Genomic DNA, 16,462 nt, shown 5'->3' on the forward strand with positions numbered 1-16,462 from the left:
GTAGTGGCCATCAAGTTGAACTTCAGTGGCTGTATATTCCTGCTGATGAGCTGTTTGTAGGGCACAGAAAGACATGTAAGCACAGAAGCCTCACACTGCCATTCAAAGCCATCACGGAGTGTTATTTAAACGGGTGCAATCCTTCCATTGTTGGGATCCATATTGTTTTTTCATTGCAAGCAGCTTAAGCCTAGGGAGACGTGTATGTGCTTCACCAGCCGTGGATGCTGTAAGCCTGCATCGGGCTACAATACTGATGAGAAGTGACAAGATAAGTCGTAGCTCAAGTGCAGGGGCCCGTCTCTTCTCTCCACAGGGAAGAAATGCACGCTTCTGTGCCGGGAAAAAGAGGAGGGAAAAGGGAAAAAAAAGACATTGGGACAGGATTGTTTGGATAGCTGTTAAGGGCTGACAGCCCTGCACATGGCTGTGTGAGAGAGAAGTGATCACTGGGAATATTTCAATCTCCGTTGCTGGTTTATGTAACTGTCACGTGATCTTGTCAATGACGTGACATCACAGCTTGCCCTACTCTTGTTTTTACCCAGTCGTTCGCGAATCTCCCTGTAAGATACACAAAGACCTAACAGTGGAGAAAGGTGAAGATTGGACTACAAAGCCACTGGCCTTTTTGTTTTTTTTCTAACTTTTCTACTGCTGAAGAAGATAAAGGAAGGGAAATATTTGCCATGCCTCTTTGTAAATGTGCACGTGTGTGCGTCTGAGCCTTGTTGGGAATAGAGGAATAAGTTCTGTATTTGGAGGACTGCTGATTGAAACATCAATGAGAGAAACAGTCCTCCGAGTCCAAGGCCAAGACTAAATGGCCATGAAGCTATTGTTCTGGGAGTTAGAACAGCATTTGAAAAGGTAATGTAGCTGAAAAGAGAGCATGTTTTTGGTTTCTACAGCCTTTGTTTAGATGCTTTCAGAATCTTGATTAAAAGATAAAAAGATGGAAAATGTATGCAAGTACATTGTCACATGATGAATGAAAGGCCTTGTTGGGTTTGTTGTCTCAGAAGAGCTTTGATCCTTTTGAGCATCATATATGTGTCAGATTAATCTGCTTGTTTTAATGAGAAAATTATGTTCAGCCTTTTTCAGTGTGTTCATTAGGAGATGGAGCGGGTATCCAAGTGTATTTCAATTTTCAGAAAGCAGTATTTGAAGTTGAAACTTAAAATATCCAAATTCACAAAGTAGTCTATAATTTGGTGCAATGATGTGTTTTGAGACTGATATGCATGCCAAAACTCTCCTATGTTTTTTTTCTTTCTTGTCAGAGTTTCCTTTTTCATTGTATTTGGCAGAAGTGATCCAAGTGTCAATGGTAGTAGAATATTTAGTTGTTTTTTTTACATTTGCACCAGATTTACGTATAGAACCTTCGTTATTAAGCTTTGATTGAGAACTTGTTCTGCATGCTCATTATGAGTACACTCAGTCCAGAAAACCTGATCCGGGTTAAATCAGATGTTCATATTTTGTCAAATTATAGCTTCATTTAGTCAGCTGGAATTAGTGTTTGTCATGGCTTGTAGCTTGTGGCCTTGGTTTCATAATTGTGGTGGTCTCGAGTAAGATGGCAAACTGTGATTATCGCATAAAGAAGTCAATGAAAGGTTGGTTTCAGTTGAGAGCTCTGAATGATAGTAGTGAGGTCGGGTCATGGACAGCAGAGGTATATTTGGACTCTTAATTGCTTAAATCCACTTCAGTCAAAGAGCCTGGAACAGCTAATGGTGTTCTGAGCTGCTTAGGTTCGTGCTTCATTTGGTGTTCTGCTACACTTAATTAGGATAAGTGATCTATACATATTGGACGCAAGCAGAGACTTGATTTGAACATTTCAGCAGTTCAGTTTACTTCCGTATGTTCAAATTGTCTGTTGTAAAGATTCGATAAATAATTTTGATTCAATACTTCAAGAAAAAAAGAATTCTCAAGTGGGTATATAGGTATTGTTGTTTGTTATTTCATATTGATGCTATTAATTTAAATTATTAGGCTAAGTATTATTCCTCCTTGGGCTCATTTAATGTAGAATACTGTGGGGCAACATTGCTTTATTTTTAAAAGAAGGTGAAATTCACTAAGAATGAATTGCTGTTTATTTGCATGCGCCATTTGCGCTAGTTTAGCGCCTGATTAATTTACTCAGATCAGCAAACTGTTTATCAGGGACTGTACAGCATCACTCCACTTCTATGGCTGGTTATTGATACAGATTTCCCAATTCGATGTCGATTAATATGGGCATATTTCAGTAATGATGTCCATTTTGCCTACATATGAAAGAAAGCTAATGCCGGTAATTTTACAGGGGACTACGGCTGAGCGATATGTAAGAAATATTGTCACAATAATTTTTATTAAATAAATTGCCAAATCCGATTACACCTTCAACCCCCCTGCCCCTGTTCCTGTTCCGTATTATTATATGACTCAAGTAATAGGCCTAAGTAATACAAATAAATGGGATAAAAAATTATAAATAAATTAAAAAAAACACAAAAATATCATTAAAACAGCACCAATCGGTTCTTCGCTTTCCCCTCACCTCTCTTGCAGCACAGAACTTCTCATGTGTGTCTGCGACAAGCAGTCCCCCGGAATGGGTTTTCAGCTGGTCACATATTTACTCCATTCCACAATGCTTTAACCTCAGAGAAGGTAAATATGCTTGTTTCCATTTTGGGGGAAAAAAAGCTCATTTATCTAATGATAAGACGTCCTTGAATAGCAGTTTAATTCCATGGCCCTCAAATTAAAACTTTTCTTTATGGAGAGGATGATGAATACAAGTTAGTGTCACAAAGATATGTGTTTTGAATACGTTTAAAAAAAGACGTTGATGTTTTGTCAATCTCAGTATTTTTGCCTCAATAACATTTCATTGTCTTTTCTCGACAGGCTGTGTTTCCTTAATTATGACATTTTTGATTTATGTGCTGTTTTTATCAAGTTGTTAAGCAATATTGTATGCTTTAAGTCATGTCTGAGTCTAGAGAATCGGTTATAATTACTATATTTATTGAAAAAAATTGAATACATTTGCAATGCAGGACCAATAAGAGGAAACCTTAAATAAATAAAGAAAATAATGACAAATAAAATAAAAAAGCCTGTTGTAAATATAATTCACCAAGTAAAAGTTGCCTATCATATTATAACAGTCAGCACATTGTTGAAAATTAAAATAAGTTCACCTAAAAATGTAAATTCTCATTTATTCACCAATGCATCCGATTATTTGTCAGATATCATCAATATCCAATTATATCGTCCTATCGTCCAGCCCTACAAAGGAACTTCTAACTAGGTACATTACAAAAATAGACATTTTACAAATTATATTTGATTAGTTTTTCATAATTTTGGTACATTTTAGCTTTTTAAAAGTCTGCAGATCCCTTTATTCCATCAATAAATATATTATGTTGCATATGTTTTATTTTGTTACATGTTTGTTTAATGTATACTATTTACAAGACTTTAAATTGATTTGTTGATCATGTGCTAAAAACTGGCATTTCTGTATAGAGCATCTGTAAATGAGTGCATGTGAATGAGAGAGGACTCGAATTGCTTCTTTACCTCAAATAAATCATTGTGTTTTGTTTTTGATCAACAACTGACTGTAGAGAACAGAAGGGTATTAAAAGAGACATTATTCAGTGACAAATTTATTGCGTGGATCTCATCTTTGGACACACATTACACATGTGAATGAATGAAACCAAACTTTTACACTCAACGTGCAGTGGATTATATTGGCAAAGGATTCTAACCTTACTGGTGAGTGAAATCTGAACATTTACCAGCCAGTGGCTAATCCACAGATTTTTTTATTTGCATAGTGCAAATTCTGGTCTCATTTGCAAGTGATTTACTTGCATTTTAGTGTCATCACATAGTGTTGTAAAATATTGATTGTTTGATTTAGGAACCAATAGCAAGATCGTTCATATGAAGATTGCGATGCATCAGAAAATCTATACTTTTACCCATTACTATCCACTATTGTTGTCTGAATCATATATTTAATATGCAGAAATTGCACTTGACTACACTGCACATATGGAGATATGCAAGGTTATAATGCTCTTCAACATCATTTGATGAATTATTGCTACCATTATCACCTCATAGCATCTCATTATTTTTATAAAATTCAGTTTACCAGATGTTTTTCCTCAGATGGTAACCGCCATGTGTGCCGCACAAGCCCTCAAAAGTGAAGCCAAAACGTCTCGATCGCCCCCTGTTGACTGGTCCTAGTATAGGTCATAAACCCCGCCTCCCCATGTTATTCAACGGGACGTGAGACCAACTAAACAATTAAATTACACTTCACATATCTTTTTTCCAAAGATAGTTTCTGTCATTTACTGTAGTTTCTATCACGTTGATGTAATTTCAAGTGTTTGTTTTCAAAATAAGTTTGTTTTTAGTTAGTTATTTGATGCTATAAAAACGGTGCTGTGGCATCATGATTGACAGCTGTGATTGACAGGTTCTCTGAGCGAAGTAGTCACTGAAGCACCAACTGACTTTTTTTCGGGATCTTCGGAGGACTGAGGAGATTGGAGCTTTACATTTAATATCTAAATTTCTATAATTATTTCACACCGTTAATCACACTCAACTCCCAAGATGTCAGCGCCATATAGGGACACTGGCGGCTTCAGTTCTCACCAATGGAAAAGAGCGAAAGTACGTCGTCCATCTTTTTTTACAGTCTATGATAACAGCGCATTGTTCATTCTGCAAGGCTATTAGCATGAATTTTTGCGAATATAGCGCAACCTGTAATGAGCCTACTTCACATCAATACATGATAATACTGATCCCCTTTAACTGTACATTACCTGCGTATTACAAAGCAACTTCGAGAAATATGCCTATGTATGAAAGAGAGCTAGATATACAGATGTTGGAGAACACAGTACAATATCTGAATATAAACCATCATCTTATTAGGTTTAAGTTAGTGTGTGATTATTTTCCTAGAACAGTTTGGCCAGATTTTGTGTAATTGAAAGATTGATGGTTTGCATTGATGGATGATTTTTTTACTGTACTATGACATATAACTTCTGGTCATCCTTCAAAAATAATGATACATTTATGAGGTGCATCATGCTGCTCCTTGTGTATGATATAATTCTCTATTGTATGTCATTCTGGTTAAACTTTAAAACGTATTTGCGATGAAAGTCATGCATTTTGTTAAAAGTTAAGATATATGTCCTGTTCTCTGACAGCTGAATCTATGTGCTTCAGTTTTGAAGCAATGCAAGTCATGCGTGTGTGCATGCTCATATAATATGAAGCACGCTGATGTGCAGTTGAACATGTTAATTAAAGCTCACATGAGATTAGTTAGCTTCGCCTAAATCATATGGGACAGAGTGTTTCCTAAACGCGTGTTAGAGATGCTTCCATGCTTTTGGGCCTGGTTATACTTAGAATGTAACATTAAGTTATTAATGAAAGCGTTAGAGGAAATCTTATATATAAATATACATACACATACACACACACACACAGTGCTGTGCAAAAGTAAAGTTTTAGGCACTTGTGAAAAATGTTGCATAGCAAAAATAATGCCATAAATAATTTTTATTTATCACTTAATGTCATACAAAGTCCAGTAAACATTGAAAAAGCTAAATCAGTATTCGGTGTGACCACCTTTGCATTTAAAACCGCACCAATTATCCTAGGTACACCTGGTCACAGATTTTCTTGGTTATTGGCAGATAGGATGATCCAAGCTTCTTGGAGAATTTGCAACAGTTTTTCTATCTATTTCAGCTGTCTCAATTGCTTCTGTCTCTCTATGTAATCTCAGACTGTCTCAATGTTCTGTGGGGGCCATGACATCTGTTTCAGGGCCCCCTGTTCTTCTAATCTTTTCTATTTGCAAAAGTAATGTTTGGGTGTCTAATATTTCCTATTGACACAATAAAGCGCGCGCGTGTGTGCGTGTGTGCGCGTGTGCGCGTGTGCGTGTGTGTGTGTGTGTGTTGGGGTTCCCTGGGTCTGGATGTGGTCTGTAAATGTTGAAAACCTCTCATCTGCTCTCCACTGCAGTTCCACCCATTGCCTCTAAGTGGGGACATGTAAAAACATTCCCATTCTCGTCCGTGTATTTAATACAACAAAACAGCCTGGATAACGTTTTGGCCAACGTTGTTTTACAAAATAAAAACATGGATCATGTTTTTACACCGCCCAAGCAATAAAAACTTCTTCAAGAATTGATTGTGAGGTAAAGTTTAGATGCTGGGTATTAGAATTGGGCAGTTTAGAGCGATTGTATCTTTTTGATGGAAACAACACCGGTTTGCTCCAACACGACAATCTTATAAGGAAAGCAGTGTTTATGGAGACCGAGTCGGAAGAGCGACAAACAGCGGCGTCACTGCATAGATTAGTCAAATGCCCTCGCTCTCAGCCAATGGCGTGCAGCACAGTGCTGTGTGAAATAAATTATGCAAATGCAATAGGCTGCAGATATTCACCAGCGCAGAGATGAGCTGACCTTGGAGTTCCTTTGTGCTGCGGCACTGGATGTACGGTCTCTTGAAAAAGCGAGCTTTTCTGCTGGGCATTTAAAAGCTCACCGCATAATATTTCAGCTAACGTACACAAAGGATGTAATATTCAAAAGAAAGGCTGCAGGAAGGACACACGTTCGCGTCCGTGGTCAAATTCATATGGAAGAAATAGCATGAATTCTCCATGCTATTCCGTGGCGATGGATCTGGGTGTTTGTCAGCTTAGACATTTTTCAATATCTTTTCTCTCATCGTTGTTGGGGACCGAGACTTCTTCCGTCAAGCTCGACAATAGGTAAAAGTGTCAGAATTATCATGTTGGCATTTAATAACAATAACGCTTGTGTCCTGCATGCAGTCTGTTCTGAGAATATATATAATTAAAAAAACATAAGCTGTTTTTTTTTTGGGGGTTATAGTAAAAATCGCGTCTACATTGCTGGTTGAACGTTTTCATTTCACTCTTTCATTTGGTCGCATAATAGATGAGGCTGTATAAGTCATATTTCCTATAACATCTTTATCTAGATCTGCCTTTCTCATTGTGTCATGTTTATTAATGCCACAGAATACGACAGCGTAGACAACCAGAGACAACCGAGTGGTGCTATGTTGTAGATTTGCTTTTAACCGATAGTTTCCGACCATTTATGGATTTGGAATGATGTCTTTGTTATTGAAATTGCTTTATTTATTTAAGCAATCAAGTAACGATTGACTTTTTCCCCCACAGCTCATCGGGTGCCAGTGTTGTGGCTATAGACAACAAAATTGAACAAGCCATGGTAAGTCATCTTGTTTTTTCTTACCATAAATAAAATTACATATGTCAAAAGTGACGGAGATAATTTGTTTACGGAGTGTAGAGTTTTATCAGTATCATTGTAATGAATGTAATCATAAATCAAATGTATTGTTGCTCTACGATAGCGTCGTTATATGCTTGTTTTGTTCGTTTTGATGTATTTTACGTTGCAAGACATTTCTGTATAGTCATAGTTTAGTTTGGGCGATAAACGAGTGAAATGTGTAAAGCGTTTCGTGTTTGTTTGCTGACGCGCGTTGTGCGCCTTGTTAATGTTGCTAGGCAAACCCCAAAGCTTTTACAGCAGTTAAAAATATCTCTGCTTCTGATTGGTTGGACGCCGTGTGGGACGGCCATTTTGTGCGTTTGGTGACGCCGAGCAGTGTGGCATAAAGCGAGGGAGGGACTGTGGGAAGAGATGCTTTTATATGCTTTATTACACACTCCTACCTGTGGCCTCAGTCATTGCTCAGATGATCTGTTTGACTACTCAATGACATGATAAATGTGGTAAAAAAAAAGACCTGGAAATAACTATTTGTTGTCCATTCTCAGGATCTGGTGAAGAGTCACTTGATGTATGCTGTTCGGGAGGAAGTGGAGGTTTTGAAAGAACAGATTAAAGAACTGATTGAGAGAAATTCTCAACTTGAACAGGAGAATAATCTGCTGAAGAATCTGGCTAGTCCGGAGCAACTTGCACAGTTCCAGGCACAAGTTCAAAGCGGCTCGCCGCCTTCGTCCACACAAGGAGTGCAGCCGCCTGCACCGTCAGCCCAACTGGCAGCACAAAACTCTGGACCGTCTGCATAGCACAGAATGAATGTTCGATGAAACGGACATATGACTCACTCACATGTAGACTGACAACATTTGCACACCTTTCAAAACTTGACACACCAATGACAATCCAGTTTGCTGTTGACCGATATTGGACGTTACCAAAAATCCTTGGACTGCAATTTGTCAGGTGGAAGAGAGTAATCCGAGAGGACACAATGTAAAGAATCACTGTGCCTGTGTCGAAAGTAATGTTGGTGTTTTCCATGTCTCCTTTATGTAGACTGCAGTCTTTTTTAGACTGAGCTTCTTATAATAAAGCAAGCACTTTTACGGTCATGAATGTGATGAAACTTTGAACATCTGCCTCTCTGTGCCCCATCTGGCATTGGATGGTAAATGCAATGATGGCATTGGTGTAATCATGATACTTTTTTGAATTAAGAAAAAGGAGGTATGATTCTTAAAATCCTCATTTATTCAAGGCTCTTTATCTGTTCAAGAAAGACAGATGAGAAGTGAGCTGGAAATCGAGGTGGGCAGGCTGATGTATATTATTGTATGATTAGTGTAAGTATTTTGTAAAATAGCGATATTATGCGAAGAGGTTACAGAGACACTATATAGTTTGTACAGATTTAAAGGGTAGAAGAGGTAGTCGTTGGCTTGCCCAGATACATAATATTTTAAAATGCCATTAAAACAGATTCAGTCTTGCTCTGTTTATCTGATAAATGGAAACTACTCATCTAACACCTACTGTACACTACTTTGTTCTCTTGAAATGATTTGAAGTATTACACCCATGTGATTTCTGTTTTCAGTTTTGACAGTGAAGTATTCTGGATCAATCATTTAACTTACAATTACTCTTGACTATCATATGCAATAGCTGACATGGATTTTGTATTGTGTACAAGTTGTATGCTTCTGTTCTGTGCATGTTGTCAAACCGGGATATAAGTTGTAAATTACTGTAATTGCACTTGCCAGTTGCACTTCACAACTCTCAATAAAGTCATGTTTGTGAAAATGGCTGTGGAGCTTTCACTTACATGACATGATGATTGTCTTAATTTGACCTGGCATTGAATTGATAAAGAGATTGCTAAAGTGTTAATTAGGATTAAGTGCCAAGCGTGTGTATAGATTAGCGAGTATTTAACTTTTGTATCTTTGGTTGGATGTTTGGTTATAATTTCACAATGATCTGTAATTTACTCCTATTCAAAATGCAGATATATTGCAGATACCTAGAATTAATTTCTTACTAGTTATAATTCCAATTTCTCATATCAGCGATGCATTGTTTATTAGTAAAAAACTCTTCTTTTTTTTATATTTGTAACTACATTGTTACTATTGCAAATGTCCATTCCATTCCCATATCAGGAATGTGTTTTACTGCAATGTAATTTTTTTTAAATCAAAAATGAAAATTTCTACTAGTGCATATGTAAAATTACTGATATCATGTAATCCCTGATTCAAGAATTAGTTATTTAATTTCTGAAATTTTTTTTTTATTATCTATAATTCATATCCTGCACATACATGATTAAATGGCTTGCGATAATCATGGCAAAACTGAACCGGCTCCGCTGACTTTGACACGTTCCGTTACTTTTTTCACAACATGTTCTATTGATGCTGTATAAAATGGGTCATATTTTAAATAATCCTTTACAGTACTCAAAAGGCATCACAGCTATTGAAGTCCGTGAACTTGACAGCTGTCTTAGGGTACATCCACATTAATCCAGATACATTTTAAAACAGCGTTTTCGAAATACTCTCCACCCACATGTCTTTTTCAAGCTTTTCCAAAAGTTTCTCATCCACACTGAAACTTAAATATTTTAAAATCAAGAATTACCATTTTTAATAGTGCATTTGTAAAGTTACTGATATAAGAAAATGGGCTTTATCAATAATAGAAATTCCATTCCTGTATTTTAACTAGTGACATTTTTTTTGGGGATATCTACAATTCATATCCTACACGTATAAGATGACTTGCGATATTCAGGGCAAAACTTACTTTTTCCAAAAATTGATGCTGTCTAAAATGGGTCATATTTGAAATAACCCCTTTACATTACTTCCTATTGAAGTCAGTGAACTTGACAATTGTCTTACAGATACAATTGAAATTTTATGTTCCATTTTTGAAACACTCTCCATCCAAACTGCCGTTTTCAAGTGTTTTCCAAAAGTTGCTTGTCCACACTGAAACATATGAAAACTCTTAAATCCCCTCAATGCACATGCAAAATCACCATTCCATGTATGATATGAAACACAATTGTCCTTGTGTTCAGTCAACAACAATTCCGAGTAAACTTCCCAATCCTTTGAAGGAATGCAATGTAGCATTTCTCTTTAACAACGCTATCAGTTAATAGTTGGCAACGCTGCAACAACATGGACCACCATCTTGATTGTTTTGGGTTAAATGGATCATATGACTGCAAATACGTCATAGTTTTCAGATGTCTTAATTTCCCGTCTATACTGCAATGCAAAGACACATTTATCCACTTGGGAGAGCGTTTTGAAAAGCTCAGTTTTCGCTATCAAAAACACTGTCTCAGTGTGGACAGCAGACCAATGCATAGAGAAAATTATGTGTTTTCAAACTAAAACATATTAGTGAGGATGTGGCCTTAAGCCAAGTGTAGACTACATGACTTGCAGTCTGCGCTCTGCAACTCACAGTCCGGTTTTTCGTCATGCTGGTGCGAACACTTTAGGACTGTAGTGTATCAACTAAACGACCATTCGTCCTTGACTGAGACCATGTGTACACCTGGTATTAAGATGAGTTTTGGGTGATCCAATCACAAATGTACAAGCGATACATCAGTTACAGTTTTTTTTATTTTTGACAACTTTGGACTTTGGGTGTTTGGATTTCGAGGAGAGGTAGCTGAAAATAATAAAGACATTGAGTAGATGTGGATGATTTTTTTTTTCTAATTAATTTTTGTCTACCAAATTCTTGCTCTCTTTCAACAAACATGAAAGAAGGCTCGTGCTCATTTTGCTATTTGCAAAAGGAAACATTTAAGAAAAACAGATTCAAATATTATAGACAGAGGGTAGGCAGATGTGGGTGAAGTTTCATTTAATTCAAATCTAATGATTTTTTGTCTTCTGCTTCCTAATACCTTTTCCTCCACTTGCGCTCTCTATTTCAATGGCTTTGGTTTATTGTCTGTCTTTCACTTACCGGGACAGTGCGCACACATTACGACAAGACGTCTAGATATCAGGCTGTTTTGAAAACTGTTGCAGCATCTGGGTTTAGATTCGTCGCAATAGCGCGCACACAACAAGAGCTTTTGTTGTGAGATCCAAGACTTCTCGTCGAAGACCAGTCACCGACTCAAAACATCAAAGGAGACGAGCTTGAGTCGTGTTGTGTCCACTTAGCTATCTCAAATGAAGGCCCTATCTTAATTGTTACACTGGCAAATCTAAACTGCAATAATTGGATTTAAAATGACCACACTCTCAGCAGGCTCTTGTACTACAAAGCTAGCAAGTAAAAGCCAGATCAAGAATTTTCTCCGTCAATACAGCACCATTGTTAGGGTAGTGGATGTTCAAAGAATAAGCATCAAGATTTATAATCCAGATGACCCATAAACTTTCCCTGACTGTCGTCATCAGCCAGCTCCTCGGGGATTGTCCATACAGTTAATGTGCTGTCTGCCAAATTGCTGCAAGTTTTTTGAAAATCCTTCATTGGAAGCTTGTAACTATTATATAATATAACACATTCATGAGCATCCATGTTTGAAAATGGACAAAAATCGAGCACAGTAAACACAAAAGAAAGTTCTGGGGTTTGAAGTAGTTTTGAAAAAGCAGAACATATATGCAGCAATATCCAAATGTGTTTGAGGTTTATTTGAAAAAGGTCACGCAAACACTGTTAAATAGAGAAATATGAAGATGATGGCACGCAATCAGTGATCACAAATAAATATGGCAAAATTGATAAAAGCGGAGAGTCAACAACAACAAAGGCTCTGTAGAAAAGCACTTGTTCTCTTTTCCCAGGGTCTCTGTAAACACGTGTGATGTCATGTACTGTTGTACACTTTTTCCAGCTCAGCATATAACCTTCTGACCCACAAGAAGGATTTTGACTATCTGGCCTTCTGTTGTGTCATTCAGATGCAGGATAGAGTATGTGAAGACTTCTGGGACTCACATTCCCATTCGAATACTTTGAATGATCTGAAAAATGGCTGAAAAGAAGAAAGAATATCAACTTTTAAATTCCAGATTCAGTCTATCATTTATTATTGTTATTAAAAACTCTGATATTAATAACAATCAGCACAGAACTTATAATTACAAGGTCAATTCAAATTCTAATATTACCTGATCCACAAACAACAAATACAAAGAGTGCCAAGAGCCATGGGCCTACAGGATATTTCTCTTCTTGTGGTCGCTGAAATGGAGCAAATCAAACTTCAAGTTTTCAAGAAGTTACATACACTTTGTTAGTATTTGGTAGCATTGCCTTTAAATTGTTTAACTTGGGTCAAATGTTTTAAGTAGCCTTCTACAAGCTTCTCACAATAAGTTGCTGGAAGTTTGGCCCATTCCTCCAGACAGAACGTGTGTAACAGAGTCAGGTTTGTAGGCCTCCTTGCTCGCACATGCTTTTTCAGTTCTGCTCACAAATGTTCTATCAGAATGAGGTCAGGGCTTTGTGATGGCCACTCCAATGCCTTGACTTTGTTGTCCCTATGCCATTTTGCCACAACTTGGAGGTATGCTTGAGGTTATTGTCCATTTGGAAGACCCGTTTTCTACCAAACTGTTTTGATATGTTGCGTTAATATATACACATAATATATTAAATATGTTAATATATTTTCTATCCTCATGATGCCATTTATTTTGTGAAGTGCAGCAGTCCTGCAGCAAAGCACCCCTTCAGTATTCTTCAGTTCAAAAAGGTAGTGGGCAGGGTGAGACGGGTCCAGAGTGATTTTTCCAGCCCTTTTCCTCACTCTGGAAGTGTACAATTGAAGGGAGGGCAGGGGGCAACCAATAAATCTGCTCAGCAGTCCAAACTGTTGTTTGTAGTCTTCTGATGTCCGATTTTGTATCTGAACCAAACCAGACAGTTATTGAAGTGCAGAGGACAGACTCAACTGCTGAGTAGAACTGGATTAACAGCACCTGTGGCAGGTTGAACTTCCTCAACTGGCTAAGGAATTACAACCTCAGCTGGTCAATGTGGGTCTCCCACTTCAGGTCCTCTGAAATGGTAGTGCCCAGTAACCTGAATGACTCCACTGCTGCCACAGTGCTGTTTAGAATGGTGAGCAGGGTCAAGTTGGGGTGTTACTCCTGAAGTCCACAATGTTTTGAGTGTGTTCTACATGTGGTAACATCTAAATTAACTGGTTTTATTCATGTAAAATTATTTTTTTCAACATTACTGAATCAACCTGAATACACTAGGGGACACCTACAAAACTATTTAAAGGGTAAGATCAGGTAGAAATAACTTCTAAAAGGAATATTCAAGGTTCAATACAAGATAAGCTCAGCATTTGTGGCATAATATTGATTACCACAAAACATATTTTCAACTCATCCCTCGTTTATTATATGAAAGCAAAAATCTGGGTTGCAGTGAGACACTTACAATGGAAGTGAATGGTCCAATCCGTAAACCTCAAAATACACATGGTTTCAAAAGTATAGCCACATAATGCAAGCAATATAAATGTTTTGTGTGATAAAATTGTTTACTAATCTTCTCTGTGTAGTTACATCCAATATTACAACTTTGTTACCATGACAACACAAAGCCGGTAAACCCCATGAAATTGTATTACACCAGAGTGATATTAACATGTATATTGTTTATGTCTTGTGGCAGTACGTACCTGTAAAACAGTTTGTATTTTAATGTTTAATCTATTGGCTCCATTCACTTCCACTGTAAGTGTTTTATTGTTACAGCGGTATTTAAATAAATGAGGGACGAGTCTAAATATTTTTTTTGTGGTTATCATAGGTGTCACTTTGTCAAAAAAGTGGTGTTGAAATTGTTTTTTATTTCTGTAATTGCTGATCTCCTGGGATTTTCATGCACAACAGTCTCTAGAGTGTAAAGACAATGGTGCGAAAAAAATTAATGCCAGTTTTGTGGGCGAAAATGGCTTGTTAATGACAGAGGTATGAGGAGAATTGACAGACTGGTCCAAGCTGACAGGAAGGTGACAGTAGCCTAAATAAACACACATTACAATAGTGCTATGCAGAAAAACATTTCTGAACATTCAAATGTTGAACATTGAGCAGCAGAAGACCCCTCTGGGTACCACTACTGTCAGCTTAGAACAGGAGACTGGGCAGCCTCAGTTTTCTGTTCTTGGCAGACAGATGTGGAACCCAATGCAGTCTTATGCTGATTGTAGCCCATCCGCCTCAAGGTGCAACGAGATGCTATTCTTCTCACTACAATTGTACAGAGTTGTTATCTTACCGTAGCCTTTCTGTCAGCTCGAACCAGTCTGGCCATTCTCTATTGACCTCTCTCATCAACCCCTCTCAAGCGTTTACGTCCACAGAACTGCCGCTCACTGGATGTTTTTTGTTTTTGGGACCATTCTGAGTAATCTCTAGAGACTGTTGTGTATAAAAATCCCAGGAGATCAGCAATATCAGAAATACTCAAACCAGTCCGTCTGGCACCAACAATCAATGCCATTGTCCAAATCACTGAGATCATATTTTTTACCCATTCTGATGGTTGATGTGAACATTAACTGAAGATCCTGATCCGTACCTGCATGATCTTGTACATTACCCTGCTGCCATACAATTGGCAGGTGAGATAATCGCATGAATAACTAGGTGTACAGGTGTACTTAATAAAGTGGCCAATGAGTGTATATTTGCTATTTGCTTTGCGATTTAACAACAATGGAGCTCAAGATTTGGTGCCAAAAGAGCACCCGTCTGGATGCACGAGTGAAGATCGCCACCCGCCAGGGCCATAGCAAGAAAATCTGGCCCTAGTTTCGTTACCACCTTTTACCCTATTAGCTATGGCCATGCCGCCAACTATCACTCAGTGCCATTGATAAAAGCCGCAAGAACACTCATTATAACATTCGAAATAACACATTTCAGTGCTGGATTGCCACTTGAATAACACACAGGAATGAAATGGAAACTCCTGCTCAAGAACTGGAGATGTTTGTTCTGCATTAGAAACTTACTTGAAAGTTATTTCAAAAAGTGGTGAGGACAAAATTGGCAAAGGTAAAAGTTGGTTAAATTGAATCATGTCATGCTCAGTTATTTGTGAAATCATTCTGTTTGAATTAAAAACAGAATTCAGGTGGCAAAAGCCATTTTATCTGATGATATCATTTATTTAGTCCACATAGGACCTACTATTAAACTTCTCTTGGCTTCACATGGATGTTGATGAAGTTCCTGACAATGGTTGAACTCTACCTTTACAATGCAACCGTGGCAACAACATAAGCGTCAACTTTAAATCTGTCTGCTTTGCATCAAGTTGACTCATAAAGCACACAGCGACTATGATTATGTAAAATAATAGCGTGTTTATGTTATGTGTGAATTTAGCCACTTTATTTAAGAGAATGAGCGATAGTGGATTAAGACTTTAATAACCCACTTATACTCGCTATGTGTTATTACAACAGTATCGTGAAACACTGATCATTGCCTCGAAAGGACCATACCAATTACAATAACACTTAAATCAAGAACATATACAAGAAATCGGCTCAGGAATGCCACGATAATCATTTATTCCTGTTCATTCCGACGTCAAATTACAGTCTCACCAGTGTCTTGGCCACGTTCCCCTCTGAGTGATGTTTTTGCTGTGCTTCTCATTTGCCATCCGGATTCTTTGTTTTGCTACCATCTTCCGACACGGTAAATGTGAAAATGAAACTCTACAGTAAAATAAAATGTATTGCTTTAAATGCGGTGATGTTTTAGTCCCCGTTTCCTTGCACCTGCTCCCCTAAACCGAATTATGCGGGACGGAAGTGCACCTCCATGTAGCCGAAACACGTCTGAAGGGATAAGCTCCATCTCTCAGCTGTAGGGAAGATAGCTGTCACACTCTTGACTCCAGATAAAATTTCTGGAGTTGTATGTTTACACGCCCCAACAGCAAGTTGTCCTACCCTATTGGAAAAGTTGTCACAGTGGAACCTGTCATCTATTATAGGCTTTTCAGCCAAATTTAAACAGTAAAACAGTTATGAGGCTCAAAACA

The 16,462-nt window shown here is 37.7% G+C and overlaps 2 protein-coding genes across 4 annotated transcripts in view; one reads left to right on the forward strand and one right to left on the reverse strand.

The window, feature by feature from the left end:
- Positions 1-9,739, forward strand: part of tsc22d1 (TSC22 domain family, member 1) — a 57,103-nt gene extending 47,364 nt beyond the window's left edge. The window contains exons 1-3 of one of the 3 annotated variants that reach the window (XM_052142131.1): positions 540-870; positions 7,303-7,354; positions 7,930-9,682. In XM_052142131.1, the coding sequence (XP_051998091.1) occupies positions 824-870; positions 7,303-7,354; positions 7,930-8,187 (357 nt within the window). In that variant the 5' untranslated portion in view covers positions 540-823 and the 3' untranslated portion in view covers positions 8,188-9,682. Of the gene's footprint in view, positions 1-539; positions 871-6,508; positions 6,865-7,302; positions 7,355-7,929 lie in introns of those variants that run through there. The other 2 variants (XM_052142130.1, XM_052142129.1) reach the window with 2 other exon arrangements.
- A 2,633-nt stretch (positions 9,740-12,372) lies between these two features.
- Positions 12,373-16,102, reverse strand: serp2 (stress-associated endoplasmic reticulum protein family member 2). The gene is given in 4 exon segments (XM_052142142.1): positions 12,373-12,413; positions 12,550-12,622; positions 16,020-16,042; positions 16,045-16,102. Coding segments are annotated over 4 exon segments (195 nt in total).
- Positions 16,103-16,462: the final 360 nt, after the last annotated feature.

The sequence above is a fragment of the Xyrauchen texanus genome, chromosome 14 (genome assembly GCF_025860055.1).
Source record: "Xyrauchen texanus isolate HMW12.3.18 chromosome 14, RBS_HiC_50CHRs, whole genome shotgun sequence".
Classification (NCBI taxonomy): Eukaryota; Metazoa; Chordata; class Actinopteri; order Cypriniformes; family Catostomidae; genus Xyrauchen; species Xyrauchen texanus.